Source organism: Chiloscyllium punctatum, chromosome 46 (assembly GCF_047496795.1).
Source record: "Chiloscyllium punctatum isolate Juve2018m chromosome 46, sChiPun1.3, whole genome shotgun sequence".
Lineage (NCBI taxonomy): Eukaryota > Metazoa > Chordata > Chondrichthyes > Orectolobiformes > Hemiscylliidae > Chiloscyllium > Chiloscyllium punctatum.
Genome location: NC_092784.1, coordinates 45,512,485 through 45,534,863, shown reverse-complemented (window position 1 = coordinate 45,534,863; position 22,379 = coordinate 45,512,485). Strand labels below are relative to the sequence as shown.

At 47.4% G+C, this 22,379-nt stretch overlaps 1 protein-coding gene across 4 annotated transcripts in view; it reads right to left on the bottom strand.

Annotated features, from left to right (window-relative positions):
• LOC140467987 (adhesion G protein-coupled receptor E3-like) overlaps positions 1–14,869 on the bottom strand; it is a 93,012-nt gene extending 78,143 nt beyond the window's left edge. For 2 of the 4 annotated variants that reach the window (XM_072564106.1, XM_072564107.1), the window contains exon 1: positions 14,760–14,869. In XM_072564106.1, the coding sequence (XP_072420207.1) occupies positions 14,760–14,784 (25 nt within the window). In that variant the 5' untranslated portion in view covers positions 14,785–14,869. Of the gene's footprint in view, positions 1–6,191; positions 6,422–14,759 lie in introns of those variants that run through there. The other 2 variants (XM_072564109.1, XM_072564108.1) reach the window with 2 other exon arrangements.
• Positions 14,870–22,379: the final 7,510 nt, after the last annotated feature.

Sequence of the window (22,379 nt, the reverse complement as noted above, 5' to 3'; positions counted from 1 at the left end):
TCCAGGCAACAATGTTTCACATCAACACTACAATTATGTGGGAGCATCGGGATTAAGAGCGAGAGGACACAATTTAACCCATTGCTCTGCCATTTAATGTGAACATAGCTGACCTTATCCTGGTCTCATCTCCAGTCTCCTGCCTGCTCCCCTTCATCTCTCTTTCCATCAGAAACATATTGATTTCTTTCTTGAATCTGTTGATTGATTCTGCCTCCTGTGCACCTTAAATTCCCCAGATACACGAGCCTCTGACAGAAGTCGGTTCTTCTCGACTCAGTTTTGAACCTCCCTCCTCTCACTCTATGTCTAAGCCCTCTTGCTCAAGACAGTCTCATCTGTTTAAGGTTCATCTTTTCAATCCCCCTTAGCATTTTATACACTTCTACCAGATTCCCCCTTGTGAACTCCAGTGAGTATAACTGAAATCAATTGCTCCATGTTAAGAACAAGAGGTGACTCCCCAACATCGAGATTGAGATATTTCGAATCAACCTGTTCATTAGATGTGGTAAGATCTCAAACCCCTGGCCCGTGTCGACATTGTGACACAGAAACCCAACACTGGGCTAGAATCTTAGAAAACAAAACTGACTAAGTTTGATCTTCATGATTGGAGGTCACTATTCGAAGACAGTAATTCAGTATTTGGGCACTCATCATCCCACCACTAATCTCATATAAATACAGAACAGGAAAGGGGAGATATTAAGGTGACACAGTGTCTCTGTGGTTAGCACTGCTGCTTCACAGCGCTAGGGACCTGGGTTCAAGCCTCCGGCGAGTGGAGTCTGCATGTTCTCCCCGTATCTGCGTGGGTTTCCTTCAGTTGCTCTGGTTTCCTCCCGCAGTCCAAAGATGTACGGGTTAGGGGATTGGCCATGTTAAATTACATAAAGTGTTCAGGGATGTGCAGGCTAGGTGGGTTAGCCGTGGGAAATGCAGGGGTAGGGTGCAATGCCCTTTAGGGAGTCAGTGTGGACACATTGGGCCGAATGGTCTAGGCCAGCCAGTATTGATAGCCCATCCCTATTCACCCTTGAGAAGGCGGTGGGGAGCTGCCTCTTGAATCGCTACAGTCCACTTGCTGTGGGTTGGCTCATAATGCCAGTCGGGAGGGATTTCCAGGATTTTGACCCAAAGACTGAGAAGGAACGGCGGTATATTTCCAAGTCAGGGTGGTGAGTGGCTTGGAGGGGAACTTGCAGGGGCTGGTGTTCCCAAGTACATGCTGCCCTTGTCCTTCTAGATGGAAGTGGTCGTGCTGTGGAAGTGGAAGTGCTGTGTGAGGAACCTTGGTGAATTTCTGCAGTGCATCTTGTAGATGGTACACACTGCTGCTACTGAGCGTCAGTGGTGGAGGGATTGAATGTTTATGGATGTGGTGCCAATCAAGCAGGGGCTGCTTTGTCCTGGATGGTGTCGAGCTTCTTGAGTGTTGTTGGAGCTGCCCCCATCCAGGCAAGTGGGGAGTACTCTATCACACCCCTGACTTGTGCCTTGCTGATGGTGGATAGATTTTGGGGTGTCAGGAGGTGAGTTACTCACAGCAGGGTTCCTCGTCTCTGACCTGCTCTTGTAGCCACTGTGTTTATGTGGTGAATCCAGTTAAGTTTCTGGTAAATGATAACCTCAAGGATGTTGACGGGGGGATTCAGTGATGGTAATACTGTTGGATGTCAAGGGGTGGTGGTTAGAGTGTCTCTTATTGGTGATGGTCATTGTCTGGCATTTATGTAGCGCAAATATTACTTGCCACTTGGCGGCTCAAGCCTGAATATTGGCCAGATCTTGTCACACATGGACATGGACTGCTTTAGTGTCTGAGGACTCGCGAATGGTGCTGAACACTGTGCAATCATTGGTGAATATTCCCACTTCTGACCTTATGACAAATGGAAGATCATTGATGAAGCAGCTGAAGATTGTTAGGTCTAGGACACTACCCTGAGGGACTCTTGCAGAGATATCCTGGAGCTGAGATGACTGACCATCCACAACTTTGTCATTTGTGCCAGGTATGACTCTAACTAACAGGGTGTTTGCCCCCTGATACCCATTGATTCCAGTTTTGCCAGGGCTCCTTGTTGCCCCACTCGGTCAAATGTGGCCTTGATGTCAAGGGCTGTCACTCTCTTCTCACCTCTGGAATTCAGTCTTTTGTCTGTGTTTGAGCCAAGGCTGCCCCTGCACTCTAGGGATGCTATGAATGAGAGTCGTATTCAACGTGAAACATGAACTTTGTCTTTCTCTCCACCGACGTGGCCAGACTTGTTGAGGTTCTCCTGAATCTTGCTTTCACTTTTCTTCAGCTCACAGCTCACCCTAGTGAATATCCTACTGTTGGTCAGCCAATTGCCAGCTACATTTCCCAAGTCAGGACTTCGTGAGTCTTGAATTTTGGGACGGCATAACACAGACCAAAAAGCACAAATACTTCCTGTTCTGTTTCTGAGAGGTTGGTAAATGGGATCCAAATCGATATATTTGTTAATGGAGTCCCGGTTTGAATGCCAGGCCTCTAGGAATTCCTGTGCGTGTCTTTGTTTAGCCTGTCTCAGGATCGATGTATTGTCCCAGTCATACTGGTGTCCCTCTTCATCTGTGTGTATGGATACTAGTGATAGTTGGTCATGTCTGTTGGTGGCTAGTTGGTGCTCATGTATCCTGGTGGCTAGTTTCCTGGCTGTCTGTCCAATGGAATGTTTGCTGCAGTCCTTGCTGGGTAGTTTAATAATTAACATTCTGAGACCAGTCAGAGTCAGATACTCCAACTCACCCACACGCACACATTCCATTGATGTTGGTTTGTTGTCTCCAAATGCTGTCAGCTATTTAGCTGTGGCAGGCAGCACTCTCAAGCTCTGGTTGTCTTCCATATATATCTCTCTCTCTCTCACACTGTGTGGCAATAGCACCATTACAACATAGCCCTTGGTTTCTGAGAATATCGACAATGGTGGTACTTTCCTGGGTATTGCCCCTCCTCTATTCCCAGCCCACCCCCACTGTGCTTTCCTGAGAAGGTTTGGAAGTTATTGGTAATATGAACATGAACCTCTTGCTTTCCACCCTCTCCCACTTCCCTCTTGCAAACTCCCCCCCCCCCCCCACCTCCACCGATCTGAGTTCCTGATTTCAGACACACAGTACCAGCCCAGGGAGGAACAAAACTGAGACATGAGGAAGAGATGTTCTGTCAGTTGACACACACACAGCCACCACTCAGACATTGGTACTAGTTGGCATGGAGCCAAGCGGAGAATTTCATTTGGCCTGTAGCCAGTCCTTGAGTAAGATGCAGCCAGTACAGAGCGAGGGGGTAGTTAGCTTGTTTGCTAACTCACCAGAGGGTGGGGGCAGTCAGAGAATAGTCCCATTTGCGATGGGAACCAAAACCGAAAGGGTGATGTCATCAGTCAAAAGCCCAGCGATGGATTCCCAAAAACATTGCTAAACAAGAGACTGGGCAAGTTATGAAACTCATTACCACATCAGGGTGGTTGGGAATAGAAATCCTAAAGTGGAGAAACAGGCTATTCGGCCCATCGAGTCCACACTGACCCTCTGAAAAGCATCCCATACAAAACCAACCCTTTACCCTGTATCCCTGCATTGCCCCTGGCTAACCCACCTCGCCTGCACATCCCTGGACACCATGAGGCATGTTCCCGTGGCCAATCCACCGAACCTGAACATCCCTGGACACTATGAAGCAAGTTCCCATGGCCAATCCACCTAACCTGCACACCATGAACACAATGGGGCAATTTAGGATGGCCAATCCACCTTAACCTGGTCATCTTTGTAACTCTGGGATGGGCTTTTGGGGTAATCTGAAAGTGAGGTGTAAGCTACTGGAGTCTGCTCTTGTTAAGGGGAGCTGGTACCCAGTGGCGAGTTTAACCTGAAGGTTTACATTTCTCTGGTGCGGGGGAAGGGCTGAGAAGGCACAGAGACCGCAGCCGATACAGGAACCAGACCCACGCGATTGGCATCGTCTGAGCAAACACGCAACAAAACCTGACGACGCTATAACAGTGCAAGTGCTCTCTTCAGGAGCTAGGAGCAGGAAGACTGAAGCCTCCTTTCCTTGTCAGTGGCCTTGAGGTGGGATTCACTGAGGGCTGTTTATTTCCTGGATAGTCCGCACATTGTATTTTGGATTCATGTACTTGGGAATCTTGTGAGACTCGTTTCCATTCCTGTGGTATAATTCGGGGTGACATCCTCATGCAGCAGTTCATTTCAAACATTTTCCATCATATTTATTGTTCCTTTAATGTAATCTTTAGCAGTAATTTGTGACTTAGAGTCAGGGCTACAGAGATGTACAGCACGGAAATAGGCCCTTTGTCTAGAGGCAGCAATATGAAAGCATATAAGTGCATTTAGATCGAAAAATATTGATTAGTAGCCACTGTCGCTTTTGGAATCATTTCAGCGCTTGCATTAAAACATCCACCTAAATGGATATCTGCAATGATCACTTGAAGGATTAGCTGAGAGATTCAGAAGTTGGATGTGGTGACTGATATTTCTTCCTGAGGCAGAAGGATTGTTTTTATTCTGGTTTTGATTTACAAGACTCGAGCACAAAATTAAAGCTGACGCTCCAGTGCAGCACTGAGGGAGGGCTGCACTGTCAGAGGAGCCATTGTTTATTTGAGGTGTTCACCTCAGAGCGCATACCCTATGCCACTACTTTGAGAGGCCGTGCTTCAAGGGCAGCATCACTGCTAGGCTGGGGCAAGAAACGCACATACTCAGAAACACAACAATTCATCTCATTCAGTCTCACTTAGAATTTGCTACTGAACCCTCAGTCTAACACCACGCACGCTAGGCTGGGAATTGCTAATAGGCCATTTAAGGCACTGGCTTGTCCAAAATTGTGCTGGTTCCCTGAGCTTGGAAGTGTGGCAAGGTGATCTACTGAGCAAAATTCCTCTTAATTTCATGTTCTCGTCACCTGATGCGATTAGTGAAAGAACTTGACTGCGTTGTGAGTTCCTGTGTGTTAGAGTGCATCAGTGCAAATGGATCAGTGGCGGCCATTTTTAACTGTGGGAACCTTATCTCCTTTGTTGGGGACACACTCCAACATTAGAAAAGAGTCATTTCAGTCTCTGGGCCAACACTGGGCCTTTCATGCTTTTCGGGAGTAAATTGCCCATGGCATTCCCCACACAAACAACGACAATGTGACACCTTGAGCCAAAAGTAGTTTGTTGCCTATGAAATGCTTTGGCACATTCAGAGACCATGAAAGATGTTGTAGAAAAACGAGTTTGTCCTTTGGCAGGTTCAGTCAATGATTGATGTATTCAGTGCTAAACCTGAGGCAAGGGTGCTGCTCACTGCCATGGTGCCACAATGGTTTCGAAAACATTTGGGATGATGCTGAGCCACACAGTGAAGACATTCAGTCAGCAGTTCCTATATGGTGTGCATTTTGCATCTCAGAATTAGCCTCCAGTGTGTTCCCGGCTGAGAGGTGACTTTGTGATGGGTAACCATCACAGAATCATTGAATCCCTACAGTGTGGAAACCGGCTCTTTGGCCCAACAAGTCCACACTGACCCGTCAAAGAGAAACCCACCCTAGACCCATTCCCCTACATTTCCCTCTGACTAATGCAACTAACCTACACATCCCTGGACAGAATGGATCAATTTAGCCTGGCCAATCCACCCTAACCTGCACATCTTTGGACTGTGGGGGGAAACCGGAGCACTCAGAGGAAACCCACACAGACACGGGGAGAATGTGCAAACTCCACACAGATAGTCACCCAAGGCTGGAATTGAACCCAGGTCTTGGGCGCTGTGAGGTGGCAGCACTAACCACTGAGCCACCATGCTGCCCCCATATAGGCAGTATCTTGTCACCACATCAGGGGTATTGCTAGCCAGTTGCAGACCCGGCAAGAGAACTGTGTTTCCTCTTCCTGGGAAGGTCCACTCAAGCACAGGCCAACCAATCAACAATGGGGCTCTAGTGGGTCTTCTCTGGGAAGCAAGTCCAAGAGTTTAGAAGGCCTGCCCAGCCAGAGTGATAGCCAATCAGAGCACACAGCCTCTGTGCCCATCAGCGCAAGGAGAGGGTTTACGACTGCTAGTGGAAAATGTCCCTCAAAGTCCCAGGATTCTGGAGAATGCCAGGTCACCGCTATGGAGTTACATCTCACCGCTCATATACAATGTGCCTTTAAGAAACATGTTCATGATTCATCCCCGCATCGTAGCTCGTGAACGCAGGGCATAATGTTCCCAGACTCCATCCTGCCTGGCACCACTTGAAGTGTGACATGCATTAGTGCCCTCTGTGTAGCTGATTGGTTCAGTGCTGAAGTACTGCCTGTGATTGCATTTTCCAGGAGCTGTGATAAATCTCTCAGTGCCATGTTATCCACGGCTGGTTCCACTATCGCTGAGGTTAAAATACCCTGCAGGAGGCATTGGGTGACACATCATCTGGGGGAAGTAATGGTGGTTAAGGGTCAGTATCAAGGAAATCTGTTGAGGTGACTCTCAGTTGGTAACACCCCCCCCCCACCCCCTCCCCAAATCCCCCGCGTCCCTCAGTTAGGCACTGATCACTTTCAATCATGGGACCTTGGCAGTGCCCACTTGCCCCGCCCACACTCGCCCCTCCACCCCTCCCCTCCTCTCCCCTGAGTAGGGTAGCAGCTATCGAGGACACTGCCTGGCCACAGGTTTGCCTACGGATGGGATAGTCCCAGCAGTGAATGGCTGAAGCATCTACCTGTATCTAAGATGGCCTCCATGTCAAGTTGGTGCATTGTCTCCTGGCAAACGTCATCACTGGAACAAGGGAAGGCGAGCAAACAGAGAGACGAGTGGAGAGAGCAAGATTCGGTCAAAATTTGCCAACTGACCACAGGGAGGGAACTTTCTAAATCTCTCCACACCGTAACACAGCCAACGTTGGCCGGACGGCTGGTTTGTGATACCAACTGCACAGGTTCAATTCCTGCAGTGGCTGAGGTCTCGCCTTTTCAATCTCACCCCTCACATGAGGCGTGGTGGCCTCAGGTTAAACTCAGCATCAAGTCATCTGTCTCTCCCTTGAATGGGAGAGCAGCTGTATGGGTCTCTGGGATTGTGGTGACTCTGCCCTTACCTTCTCAATTAGCATTTCACACTCAAGTCAGGTTTCGCAATGTCTTGTGAAATGACTAAGTGCGTACGAGTTAGCTATATGATCTAAAGAGAAGAATGCAGGAACAGGAGACCCCTTAGTTCCTCAATCCTGTTCCACCATTCACTTAAATCACTCTGCTTTCACCTCATTTAAATGCCTTCACTCCATCTCTCTTCACACTGTCTAACTAATGCCAATCACCCTCAATCCTAAAGGCTTCAATTCCGCAGTGCATGTGAACGAGAGATTCCGATCTCCCCAGCTTTCTGGGAATAAAAGGGTGTATCCCTTGTTTTCTTTCCTAAATGGCAAAGGTCTGATTTAAAGATAATATCTCTCCCTTCTCCCAAGAATCAGTCTTAACTGTATTAACCATTGTCAATGTTGTTATCGTTTTAAACACCACGTTCAAACCACCCTTCACTCTTCTCGACATCAGGAAACAGAAGATTTTCTTGACTAGCCTAAACACAGGTAGCTTTCTGGTAATCTTACACTACACCATCTCTGTAGTATCATTTCTGCAGTATAATATTGTACAATTATAATCTCTGTAGTGAAATAATTAGGGTGGCACAGATGTTCAGCAGTTAGCACTGCTGCCTCACAGCGGCAGGGACCTGGGTATGATTCCACCTTCGGGCGAATGTCTGTGTGGAGTTTGCACCTTCTCCCCATGTCTGCATGGGTTTGCTCTGGTTTCCTCCCACAGTCCAAAGGTGTGCAAGGTTAGCACGTGCTAAATTGCCCATGGTGTCCAGGGATGCGTGAGATAGCCATGGGCAATGTGGGGATAGCGAGAGTCGGTGAAGGCTCAATGGGCCAAATGGCCTCTTCCTGTCCTGTATTGTGCTTTATGTCTGCACAAGGCTACCACATGCACACAAGTACCAGCAGAGGGAGTCTGTTAGGAAGAGGTAATAAAGGACCCCTGTTTAATATCTTATGCAGTTCTACTTCTGAATATTGAACTTCATCTTGTGCAATGCCATATGATACATGAGGTGCAGAAACCAAGTTTGAACACTGATATGATCTGAGTCAGGCTTGCTATAACTGGACCACATTTTGACACAGGTAAGTTGATAGATTAAGCATATACCCCACTCACAGTATCTGAGCAAACCCTTAACACCAGAACCATGTGGAAACATTCATGGCACAAGCAAGATTTCCTCTGGTGCCGTTGTGAGGGAGTACTTTCAGAGGGTATCAAGGTGTGCAGAGGGGCATAGACATAGTCTCTTGTGTCAGTACAAGAGCTATCTGGGGATGGTTTCCCACGGTTGTTTTGAGCTGTAGTTAAGAGGGGATGGAGAACAATTTCCATAGAATGCATGAGAAAGTAAACAACTTCCTCCAGACACGGACATGAAGACTAAACAAAATGCCGAGCCTTTGGAGCACATTACATGCTGAGAGGCAGTCCTGTAAACAGAACTGACTGCCACATCAAGGACAAAGTACCAGGGAAAGTGAACAGGGAGGGGAGCAGTGTCTGAGCCCCAGAGTGGAATTGGCTGGGACAAGGCATCATTGGGTTTGATTTTTAGTTTCAGGATCACCACCAGATCCCTAATAAATTCTGAGTCATCTTTCATAGTCCCGTGAGCTTGGAGGGAACTGTGTCAATCTTCTCACTGGTAAAGTGGAAGGCGTCAGGGCTGCTTTACAATGTGGCAGACAGTGTGTGATTTAGCTTAAACTGACAGTGGGCACTGACACATCCACCATTCGATGGTGGGCGACACGGTGGGCTCGGTGGTTAGCACTGCTGCCTCACAGCACCAGGGACCCAGATTCAATTCCAGCCTTGTGTAAATGTCTGTGTGGAGTTTGCACATTCTCCCTGTGTCTGTGTGGGATTCCCCCCATAGTCCAAAGATGTGCAGGTCAGGTGAATTGGCCGTGCTAAATTGCCCGTAATTTATCAGGGATGTATAGGTTAGGTAAATGTAGGGGAATGGGTCTGGGTGGGATAATCTTCGGAGGGTCAGTGTGGACTTGTTGGGCCGAAGGGCCTGTTTCCACACTGTAGTGATCACACCAGTGCACTTACTCTGATAGTGACTTGCCCATTGCTTGCAAGTTATTGGTAACACGAATCAGAAATATCCAAACCAGGTGTACAAAGTAGGTTTCCTCAGACTCTTGCCTTTTTCGCTGACTACTCACTCTCCAAGAAACAGCACCACTTCCCCATTCATTGCTGCTCTCATTATTGCTTTGCTCATTCCTCAATTTTCAGTTCACCTCTCAATACCATCTCAGATATTATCACTCTCCTCACTCCCCCCTCTACCACCCACTGCTCCTTCTTCGACTGTCACTCCCTCATCAGCAGATTCCTCGCATCTCCTAACTCATCCCTCAGGTATCCTAACTCACCTCCAAGTATGTTATGCGATTCCAGCATTCAGGTTTCACAACCAGTCCTGATATATTTCTTAACTTCTTGTTTCGACTTGCCACGCTGTTTTGTTTCGGTTTCAATCTCCAGGCACCCACCATTCCTCTGCCCTTCTACCAAGCTCCTAACCTGAAGGCATTTCCTGCTCAGTGGTCCTGAGAGGCCCCTCCTGCTTTAAGTACCCAATTCCCTGCCCTTCTGTCCTGCTCCCTGAGGTGGAGACGGTCAACAGCATCAAGATCCTGGGGGGGAGACGATCGGCAACAATCTGTCCTGGTCCACCCACGCGGATATGGTGGTCAAGAAGGCTTCTCCTTTCTCAGAAGGCTAAGGAAATTCAGCATGTTTGTAAAGACTCTTACCAATTTTTATAGATGCGTCATAGAAAGCATCACGGCTTGGTACAGGACCGTATGAAACTGCAGGGAGTTGTGAACACAGCCCAGTCCATCACACAAGCTAACCTCCCATCCATTGACTCCACCTACACAACCTACTGCCTCGGGAAGGCAGCCAACAGCATCAAAGACCCCTCACCACCCCCCACTTATAATCTCTTCCACCCTCTTCTTTACAGCAGAGAATACATAAACTTAAACACACGTCCCAACAGACTCAAGAACAGCTTCCTCCCTGTTGTCATGAGACTTCTGAACGGACGTCCCAAATTTTAAATTTAAAACCGCTCTGTAAACAAGAACAAGCCCATTGACAGAGTCGGAGTGAAAATGGACTAATGCCAAATTCCCTGCTGACTTGTATGATGTGAACAGTATGGTCTGAAAGCCATCTGCAGACTCTGGGATTTTGGCTAATTTCAGAAATGGGACAGGATTGGATCAGTTGCGCTTTATTATCAATGTGCAGCGACATTGAGAGAATCGTGTAAGGTGGTGGGGAGAGGCAGCGTTTGACAGGAAACACTCTCGAAGTCACAATCACCTCCAATGAACTGAGAGTGGTTTCATATGGAAGCAGAAGGACATTCCCTCCCACATGATGCAGTCAAATGTAACTTGTAATTTATAGGTGTAATTTCTAAGCCTAACTGAAGCCTAACTGTTGTTACCTACCACTGAGTGGCAGCACAATCAGGTGACCCTCACAGATCGCATGGAATCTGACAGGAAACCCACCCACGGTGTGCTCAGAGGTGATTCATCAGTCTGATTGTTTTAACTTTAATTGTTTTCATCTGTTCCACTGCTCTCTCCAGCTCCCCCTAAACTTTCCCACCACCCACTCTTCTCTCTGGGTGAACCTGGGTTATGGGGCACTCACAGAATGTGAAACCATGGGGTTTTTTTTTTCAATACAGGCCTATCACAATCAGAAGCGATGAAGGGTAGTGAGAGAGAGAGTCCAATATTTTCCCCATCCCAGAGCTCACCAGGAAACTGGACTGACTTGCTGCCTTCCCTTAGTGTCCCATAGAGTCATAGAGGATGGAAACAGACCTTTCGATCCAACTGATCCATGCCGACCAGATATCCTAACCTAATGTAGTCCCATTTTCCAGCACTTGGCCCATATCCCTCTAAACCCTTCCTATTCATTCACCCAGCCAGATGCCTTTTAAGTGCAGTAAATGCACCAGCCTCCACCACTTCCTCTGGCAGCTCATTCCATCTGCAGTGACACATAGTCATAAGTCAGGAGGATTTGTCAAATACGGACACTCAACCTGTCTGGTTACCCAAGGAATGCACCTTCCTTCATCCTCTAGCGGGAATCGAACCCAGATCTTGTGGCTCAGAATCACTACCCATTGCACCATGCTGCTCCCCAATGCCTTCCTTGTGCGAGCCCCCTACAAAGATTTCAAAATCATCCTGAGCCCGTGGTCCGGAGAGGGACAGAGGTAGCACAGGGGGCAGATTGTGAGAGGTTTCAGCAGGATCCCTCAGGGTAAACGTTTCCCCTTCATAGAGGGTCAATAAACCCTTCAGCCCATGATGGATAGTGATTGATAGGTAAAGTCACAGAGGACCACTCTTTCAATAGAAAGAGAGAGAGAGAGAGAGACAGAGAGAGAGAGAACTGATGGAATAGAATAGACCAGCATTTATTGTCTCCTTTCTCCTTGGCCGAGGGGTCAGTAACTGGCAGTGGAGATCAGTTAGCTCAGATGGCTGGTTTGGTGATACAGAATGATGCCATCAACGTGTGTTCAATTTCCCACACGATTGAGGTCCCCTTAAAAGTCTCACCTTTTCAACCTCTCCCTTCACCTGAGGCATGGTGACCTTCAGATTAAACTCATATCCTGCACCTAAAATGGTGCCAAAGGGTGACATTACAAACTTTTCACTGCACTCACTCTCAAGTGCATGTGACAATAAAGGCTGCTATATTGTATAGCACTCAGTTCTCTCTCTCTCTCTTTAGAGAGTGGTTCTCAGTGACTTTACCTATCAGTCACTATCCATCATGGGTTTAACATAAAGGGCGCAGGAGATTTAGAGGGCTCTCCAGGAGAATTTGCTTCATCCAGATGGTGGTGGTTATATGGAGTTCACTGCTTGGAGGAATGATCAGAAAAGCCAAGCTTTCTTGTACTTGTTGCCTCAGGATCACGGGGCCAGTCCTCAGTAAACATCCCAGACCCTTTCCAATGAACAACGTGATGTGGAGGAGCCAGTGTTGGACTGGGGTGGGTAAAGTTAGAAATCACATAACACCAGGTTATAGTCCAACTGGTTTATTTGGAAGCACTAGCTTTTGGAGCGTTGCTGCTAATAAACCTGTTGGACTATAACCTGTTGCTGTGTGATTTTTAACTATGTCACTAAAGGCAGACTTAGTCAAAACCAGTATCTTGCCAATCGATGACTCAGACAGGATGGTACACAGTCTGCTTCCTCTTAGCGTAGATAAGTGTTTGACAGCTGGAATGGAAGCAATGGGCCAAAGGGCCTTTCTCCATGATGAATTACTGTAAGGCTATTATAACTTGATCGTGGCTCCACTTTCCCTCAGAGAGCTCCGCACACCTGCCCAGTCGCAGTAGAGCTGATTGGCACGAGCTCTCGCCAGCTGCTCTCTGGGTAATGGGACAACGTGTGGAAACCAGGGAGGGATGGGCCCAGTTGCAAATTCACTGATCGAACTATGACCCGAGATCATCACCAAGAAACCGAAAAGGAATCAGGAGAAATATCCTTTTCCAGAGAGAGGTGAGACTGTGGGCAAGGGGTAGTTGAGAGAAGACACGTTAAAGGAGAAACTCATGAGGAAGCAAAGATACTGATGGGCAGAATGGAATAGTACAGGAAAAGCCATGCTTGGAGTATGAAGACTAAGAAGGTTGGCTCCTGTGCTTCGAGTTCAGCATCACTGCGACTCTGTTTGAAATCAGCTCACTTTAACTGAGATAAGGGTTTAACTTGGAAACTTTTAACACTCTTCAGTCACGCTCTCTGCAATGTACTTTCACGATCGCTAAACAATCGCTCACAACTTTCTCCAGGTCTTGGACCACTGGGATGTCATTTTTTTTTTGGAAAACGATCAACATATCCACCCGCGAGTTGTCTTGCGTTGTTTTGTTAACCGATTCGGTCGTGTAAGGGGGCCAAACGCAATGATGCCAATCAAGTCAAACGCGTCAAGTCAAAGTGAAGTCAAACACCAACTGCTCAGTTCCGTTGGCACGATCCTGTGGTCAGTTGACTTTCACACATGCCCACAAACGTCAGCCAGTGAGCAGAGGAACCAAACTATGATTGTTCTTTTTGCCGCAGGACCACAGCACCATCCCTCAGCAAACATCTCAGGCATACTGCAATGAATAACGCAAAACCAGTGGAATAAATCTGATCACCAATGCCCCTACAGTCAGACTTAGTCAAAACAGGAATCTCACCAATTTATGACTCAGACTAATGGGTATGAATTCTGAAGGTTACTGGACTCGAAGCATTCACACTGTTTTTCTCTCTCCACGGATGTTGCCAGATCTGCCGAGTTTCTCCAGCACTCTCTGCTGCTACTCCTGTTTCAGATTTCCAGCATTCCTCGTTTTATATTGTGGGCATACACTTTCTCTTAACTTAAAGTTGGTTAACTCGAATGATCTAACCTTCTCACCCGAGATTAGCACCAGCCTGAGGAAAGTGCTGAAATGCCTGAATGAGTTTAATAACTGCATAAACCCACATAGTTTCAAATTGCAGCGAATCATAGGATAGAATCCCTACAGTGTGCAAGCAGGCCATTCAGCCCATCGAGTCCCAACGGACCATTCAAAGAGCATACCCCTCTATCCCTGTAACCCTGCATTTCCCATGGCTAACCCATTTAGTCTGCACACTCTAGCACGGCCAATCCACTCTAACCTGCACATCTTTGGATTGTGGCAGGAAACCAGAGCACTCAGAGGAAACCCACGCAAACATTGGGGAGAATAGGCAAACTCCATACAGACAGTCCCCTAAGGGTGGAATCGAACCCAGATCCCTAGCGCTGTGAGGCAGTGGTGCTAACCACTGAGCAGCAGTACCAGATATAGCTAAGACACAACTTATTGCTCATTCTCTACAAACCCTTCAGTCGCCTACAGATAAGTATATTCAAGCACAAAACACAAAAGAACCAATGCAGACTCTATTGATCCAAATGCTTAGAGTGTACGACTCCTATTTATCTACTGTGCCAATGTCAGTTCTTTGAAAAAGCGATCAATCCCATTCCCCGACTCTTCCAAAGTAACATTTTTCCCCTGAAGTCAAAATAGCCCTTTCAAATGTATTCATTGTTATTATTGCCAGTGTGTTTCAGGAGGCAGACCACTGTAAGAAACTGTGAAAAATAAACATTCCCATCTCCCTCTGATATTTTAACCATTCTCTTCAAACTATGCCTTCTGTTTACTGTCAGTTTCTACTCTAGCCAAACTCCTTCATAATTCTGAACTCTCGACCACTTTGTCTGAAAGAGAAGCAGACTCCAGGATTTACAGATGTCATGTAACACTGAGGGGTTAAAGAGGAGGAAAAAAGAAACAAGGTAGGATTAATGTGGAAGAAACTTCAACTAAACATGCCTTGTTAAAAGAATAAGAGAAAAGGAAAAGCAAGGGTGGGGGGTTATTGTAAGCCTCAGTTCACTAAAACTCAGACGGCACTAACTTACAGTAAATGTCGAGGGCGGTCAAATGAATTTGAACCACAGGGTACTTACCCAGTAAGTAGCTCTGAAGTGCCATCTTACTCACAGCCCGGTAGAATTCATCTGCTTGGGTCTGAAACTCTGCTGAGTAAGAATGCAACAAGCCACATCCCCTGATTAGAACACGTCAAAGTCAGGAAGCTGCCCGAAGACAAGGTCAGAGCATGAAGTTTTTTTTCCCAAGAGGTTGCATTGAATTGCAGTTGAATCATGAACAACACAATGGGGGTTAATTGCAGAAAATCCCAACCAGGAGGCAAGCTGTTTGTTCAAAGCTCCTTCATGTTTGGAGCCTCCATAGATACGGTCGGTGATAAATTATTGGCCGAAACACCAGCGTTGTGTTTCGCGTTGTCTCTGAATTGGGGCATGGCGAACGGGGGGGGCATTTTTCCATCTCTAAATGTCGTCTGGTAGCTTCTGAAATGCCACTTTGGAGGATTCGTTGACCAGTCTCGCTGTCAAAGAGCAGAAGCTCGCTCAGCCCATCGAGTCTGGTAAAGTCGCCGTACTCTTCCCTCTCTTGTTCGCCAGAGATGACTGGTGCTGGTTTAACCTGAGGGTCACCACAAACATCAACTGTGCCTGGAGGACCATCGACTTGGTGAGAGATGCTCTTTGGTCTGTCCGAAATGTGTTGGTCTTCCAGAACAAGGCGTTGACGCTGACCGAATGTTGTAGACTGGCACGGTCCAAGGACCAGGACTACGTGCTGAGGGACGCACTGAAGCTTGGGCCAGCTGCTGCCAAGGCGCAATGGGGAAAGACCACCCTCTGGGGTCTTCCTGATGAAGGTAAATGAAGATCCATTTACCTCCCAGTGCCTCAAATGCATGTGTCTGGTTCAAGTAAAGCTTGTGTGGATAAAGTCAAATCCCAATGTTTGCTTGTTTCCATGAAATGCCACTATACACAACCACACTGCATTTGTGGCTTTCTTTGAAGTTTTTTTTTAATGAGTAAAGTATATTGTTGAAATAAAAAGCAGTGGAAAACATTGCGAAAGTGGGACATTTGTAAGAACCCCAGCCAGTGTGGCTCATGGAGCTGAGGATTATGGGATGAGCCGTGATCTGATTGGATCATGGAGCAGGTCCGGGGGCTGAATGACCTCACCCTGCTCCTTTGTCCCTGTCAAAACAGTTTGAAATTTTCCAAAGTTTGGTTTCCTCCCACAGATGTGCAGGTTAGGTGGACTGGCCGTGTGAAATGGCCCTCAGTGTCATCTGGATGTGTAGGCTAGATGGGTTAGCCTTGAGAAATGCTGGGATAGGGTAAAGGGGATGGGCGGGGATGCTTTTCAGAAGGTTGGTGCAGATTCGATGGGCTGAATGGCCTCCTTCTGCACTGTAGGGAGCCTCTGATGACTGCACTCAGAATGAGTCTGAAGATTCATGAGCCCGATTCCGAGGATGAGGATTTCATGATGAAGAGTGGTTATAGAGTCATAGAGTCATAGAGATGTACAGCATGGAAACAGACCCTTCGGTCCAACCCGTCCATGCCGACCAGATATCCCGACCCAATCTAGTCCCACCTGTCAGCACCTCATGTCCCTCCAAACCCTTCCTATTCATATACCCATCCAAATGCCTCTTAAATGTTGCAATTGTACCAGCCTCCACCACTTCCTCTGGCAGCTCATTCCATACATGCACCACCCTCTGCGTGAAAAAGTTGCCCCTTAGGTCCCTTTTATATCTTTCCCCTCTCACCCTAAAGCTATGCCCTCTAGTTCTGGACTCCCCAACCCCAGGGAAAAGACTTTGTCTCTTTATCCTATCCAAGCCCGTCATAATTTTGTAAACCTCTATAAGGTCACCCCTCAGCCTCCGACGCTCCAGGGAAAACAGCCCCAGCCTGTTCAGCCTCTCCCTATAGCTCAAATCCTCCAACCCTGGCAACATCCTTGTAAATCTTTTCTGAACCCTTTCAAGTTTCACAACATCTTTCCGATAGGAAGGAGACCAGAATTGCACGCAATATTCCAACAGTGGCCTAACCAATGTCCTGTACAGCCACAATATGACCTCCTAACTCCTGTACTCAATACTCTGACCAATAAAGGAAAGCATACCAAACGCCATCTTCACTATCCTATCTACCTGCGACTCCACTTTCAAGGAGCTATGAACCTGCGCTCCAAGGTCTCTTTGTTTAGCAACACTCCCTAGGACCTTACCATTAAGTGTATAAGTCCTGCTAAGATTTGCTTTCCCAAAATGCAGCACCTCTCATTTATCTGAATTAAACTCCATCTGCCACTTCTCAGCCATTGGCCCATTTGGTTCAGATCCTGTTATAATCTGAGGTAACCCTCTTCGCTGTCCATTACACCTCCAATTTTGGGGTCATCTGCAAACTTACTAACTGTACCTCTTATGCTCACATCCAAATCATTTATGTAAATGACAAAAGGTAGAGGGCCCAGCAACGATCCTTGTGGTACTCCATTGGTCACAGGCCTCCAGTCTGAAAAACAACCCTCCACCACGAGCCTCTGTCTTCTACCTTTGAGCCAGTTCTGTATCCAAATGGCTAGTTCTCCCTGTATTCCATGAGATCTAACCTTACTAACTAGTCTCCCATGGGGAACCTTGTCGAACGCCTTACTGAAGTCCATACAGATCACATCTACTGCTCTGTCCTCATCAATCCTCTTTGTTACTTCATCAAAAAACTCAATCAAGTTTATGAGACATGATTTCCCAAGCCATGTTGACTATCCCGAATCAGTCCTTGCCTTTCCTCTCCCTCAGGATTCCTTCCAATAACTTGCCCACCACCGAGGTCAGGCTCACTGGTCTATAGTTCCCTGGCTTGTCCTTACCACCATTCTTAAACAGTGGCACCATGTTTGCCAACCTCCAGTCTTCCGGCACCTCACCTGTGACTGTCGCTGATACAAATATCTCAGCAAGAGGCCCAGCAATCACTTCTCTAGCTTCCCACAGAGTTCTCGGGTACACCTGATCAGGTCCTGGGGATTTATCCACCTTTAACCGTTTCAAGACATCCAGCACTCCCTCCTCTGTAATCTGGACATTTTGCAAGATGTCACCATCTATTTCCCTACAGTCTATATCTTCCATATCCTTTTCCACAGTAAATACTGATGCAAAATATTCATTTAGTATCTCCCCCATTTTCTGTGGCTCCACACAAAGGCCGCCTTGCTGATCTTTGAGGAGCCCTATTCTCTCCCTGGCTATCCTTTTGTCCTTAATATATTTGTAAAACCCCTTTGGATTCTCCTTCATTCTATTTGCCAAAGCTATCTCATGTCCCTGTTTTGCCCTCCTGATTTCCCTCTTAAGTATACTCCTACTTTCTTTATACTCTTCTAAGGATTGACTTGATCTATCCTGTCTGTACCTGACATATGCTTCCTTCTGTTAAGAAAAAGAGGGGTGACCTTATAGAGGTTTACAAAATCATGAGGGGCATGGATAGGATAAATAAACAAAGTCTTTTCCCTGGGGTAGGGGAGTCCAGAACTAGAGGCATAGGTTTAGGGTGAGAGGGGAAAGATATAAAAGAGATCTAAGGGGCAACTTTTTCACGCAGAGGGTGGTACGTGTATGGAATGAGCTGCCAGAGGATGTGGTGGAGGCTGGTACAATTGCAATATTTAGGAGGCATTTGGATGGGTATATGAATAGGAAGGATTTGGAGGGATATGGGCCAGGCGCTGGCAGGTGGGACTAGATTAGGTCGGGATATCTGGTCGGCATGGGCGGGTTGGACCGAAAGCTCTGTTTCCATGCTGTACATCTCTATGACTCTATGACTCTATAACCACTCCTCATCACGGAAATTCCTCATCCTCGGAATCGGGCTCATGAATCTTCAGACTCATTCTGAGCGCAGCTCTGAGTGCGCTGCTCCCTACAGTGCAGAAGGAGGCCATTCAGCCCATCAAATCTGCACCAACCCTCTGAAAAGCATCCCCGCCCATCCCCTTTACCCTATCCCAGCATTTCCCAAGGCTAACCCATTTAACCTACACATCCAGATGACACTGAGGACCATTTCACATGGCCAGTCCACCTAACCTGCACATCTTTGTGCTGTGGGAGGAAACCGGGGTATCCAAGGGAAATCCACACAAACACGGGGAGAATTCAGGCACTTGCCTGAGGTTTGATGATCGAACCCAGGCCACTAGTGCCATGAGGCAATGGTGTTAACCACTGAGCTACTGTGTTGTTGGATCAATGTTCTGCCACATTTACTCTCCAACAGAAACTGAAGCAAAACCCATGGTTCACCTGATGGTACGCCAAGTTTAATGGGGAGACCTAAGATCCCCCTGCAATGGGTGTGAAGTGGATTCCACATTCCCCATGTTTGCTCTATGGTTACTGACAGGACATGCAGAGGAGGTTACATGAAAGTGTACACCCTTAAATGGCTGACTGACCCATTTCTACTGGACATCAAGCTGGGCTTCCCCCAGTGGGCCACTGAGGCTCTGGAAAATTGTTTCATTGAGACATCTAGCCGAATCCCTGCTAAGTAGAAGTGTGGGACATTTCAAGGTCTCAGTTTGTGGAAGAAAAGGGGGTGTTCTTTCCAATGCCCTGACCAGCACTGGTCCATCAACCAACATCGCTTAAACAAGTAACTTGGTCTCTAGTCCCACCGCTGTTTGTGGGGTCACGCTGTGTACAAATTGGCAATAAAAGTCCCAGGATTGCGGCTGATTCCCTTTCTTCCCTTCTGCCTGCTCTCTTCCCCAAGTTCCCAGACAATGAGGTGTGGCACGAGGTAACTCTGAAGCTTAATTGCACTCTGCCCTGGATATCTGCGGTCCGAGAGGAGATTGAGGGCATGCTAAACCCTCTGATTCTGAACGTTGCTCACGTACACTCCCTCATGGCAGGAGGCTGTAATTACAGTTGGACCAGCACTCGCATGCACTTTCCATTGTAGGGTCCTCTAGCTGTCCCCTCATCTTGGGACCTAAAGATCCAGAGCTGAAGAATGTGTTGCTGGAAAAGCGCAGTAGGTCGCAGCAGCATCCAAGAAGCAGGAGAATCCTTTACATTGGGGAGACAGGCCGCCTACTTGCGGAGAACACCTCTGGGACACCAGCACCACCCAACTGCCCTGTGGTGGAACACATTTAACTCCCCCTCCCACTCCGCCAAGGACATGCAGGTCCTTCTTGGCCTCCTCCATCGCCAGACCATGGCAACATGACGCCTGGAGGAAGAGCGCCTCATCTTCCGCCTAGGAACCCTCCAACCACACGGGATGAATGCAGAATTCTCCAGCTTCCTCATTTCCCCTCCCCCCACTTTATCTCAGTCCCAACCCTCGAACTCAGCACCGCCTTCTTGACCTGCAATCTGCTTCCCGACCTCTCCACCCCCACCCCCTCTCCGGCCTATCACCCTCACCTTAACCTCCTTCCACCTATCGCATTCCCAACGCCCCTCCCCCAAGTCCCTCCTCCCTACCTTTTATCTTAGCCTGCTTGGCACACCCTCCTCATTCCTGAAGAAGGGCTTATGCCTGAAAATTTTAACCTAAGTTTCCAGGTTCAAGTCCCATCTATTCCGCACCTGTGCCATCTGCTGTTTGATTTTAACAATTCCCGTTAAACTCAAAGTTTGTTAAAAACAGGAGGTGGAGGTGGATATTAGATCTTTGATACCTTGTCAATCAAATCCTGGAAGAAATTAAACCAAGTCCAGCTTTTTGTCCGGCTTCAAATTATATTAATATTAATGTTGCTGTGCAGATGGTTTGCAACTGTTCAACGTTTCAGTTCTAAACTCCCTTGTGATTTCATTCCAATAATGGTGTTAACCACAGAATTTTCACATCTGTGAGATTCGTGTTCATTTTCAATTTAGTTACAAATGAGGACATTGTCTTCCTTTTATGAAGAAAATTCTTTCGATTCCAGGCTTCAGTTCCTCGAACTTGCTCTGCAGATGAGGACCCTCAGAACCCCAAAGATAAAAGCCCCCTCAGTCCCTTCAGTGACAACAACAGAGTGTGCATACCTCTCCATTACAAATGTTTTGAATCGTACAAACTGGAAAGCGTGTTACCAAGAGCCCACTGACCCACCTCCTGTCTCATCAGAGATCCAAATGCCTTTGTAACAATACCAGCAAAGATGCCGACCGCGCCATTGCCCAACCCACATTTTGGTAAAGCTGTGTTCCTCCTCCTGGCTCACCGCAGAGACCGCAGAGTGTGAGGATTCTGCACGTGATGACACCACCATCGTGAGTCAGATCTCAAACAACGGTGAGACAGAGCACAGGAAAGAGATAGAAAGCTCAAGGGCATGGTAGAAAGACAATGTCAGCAAAGTGAAGCAGCTGGTCAGGGAGCAGAGTAAAGGGCATGCCCCTGTCTGATCAATGATACGAGAGACTAGGACCAGACGGCACAGCCTGAGAGTAAAGGGACGACCCTTCAGAATGGAGAGAAGGAGAAACATCTTCAGCCAGAGAGTGGGGAATCTATGGAATTCATTGCCACAGGGGTGGCATGGTGACTCAGTGGTTAGCACTGCAACCTCACAGCGCCAGGGACCTGGGTTCGACTCCAGCCTCAGGCAACTGTCTGTGTGCAGTTTGCACATCCTCCCCGTGTCTGCGTGGGTTTCCTCCGGATGCTCCAGTTTCCTCCCACAGTCCAAAGATGTGCAGGTCAGGTGAATTATCCATAGTATTCAGGGATGAGTAGGTTAGGTGCATTAATCATGGGAAATGTAGTGTAGTACTGAAGGAGAATGGATCTGGATGGGATAGTATTCAGAGGGCCAGTGTGGACTTGGTGGGCCAAATGACCTGTTTCCACACTGTAGGGATTCTCTGAGAAGGCTGTGGAGGCCAGGTAAATTTAAGTCAGCGATAGATAGGTTCCTTGAATATTTAGGGTTTCAGGGAGAATGGGATTGAGAAACATATCAGCCATGATTGAATTGTGGAGCAGACTCAACAGGCTTCTGCTCCTGTGTCTTATGGTGATGAGGTAGAAGTGGTGAAGAGCTTCAAGTTCTGAGTAAATATCACCAATAATGTACCCTGGTCCATCCGTGTTGACACTGCGGTCAAGAAAGCACATCAATGCCTCTACTTCCTCAAGGGACCAAGGAAGTTTGGCACATCCACAAGGAATCTCACCAGTCTTTATCTGGGTGCACCACAATGTGGTATGGCAAGTGCTCCCCACAAGATGATGAGAAATCACAGAGAGTTGTGAAGACAGCCCCGCCCATCTCGCAAACCTGCCTTCCCTTCATTGACTCCGTCTATACTTCCCACTGCCTCGGGAAAGCAGCCAATACAATCAAAGACCCCTCCCACCCCAACTGATCCAAAAGTTTGAAACCAACAGATTCAGGAGCACTTCTGTCATCAGATTTGTGAACCAATCTCTCACATATTTGAGTTGATCTTCTACAGCACCATCTCAGCAGCTGTAACACAAAATTCTGCATTCTGTTGTGTTACCCCGATGATTTGTCTGGTTCAATACTTTTCGTTGCATCTCGGTACATGCGACAAGAATAAATCAATTCAAAGTCACCGTGGATGTGAAGGTCATCCCTTTGGCATTACCCCAGCTCAGTGGGGCACAAGTGAGATGGTTAGAAATGTGAGC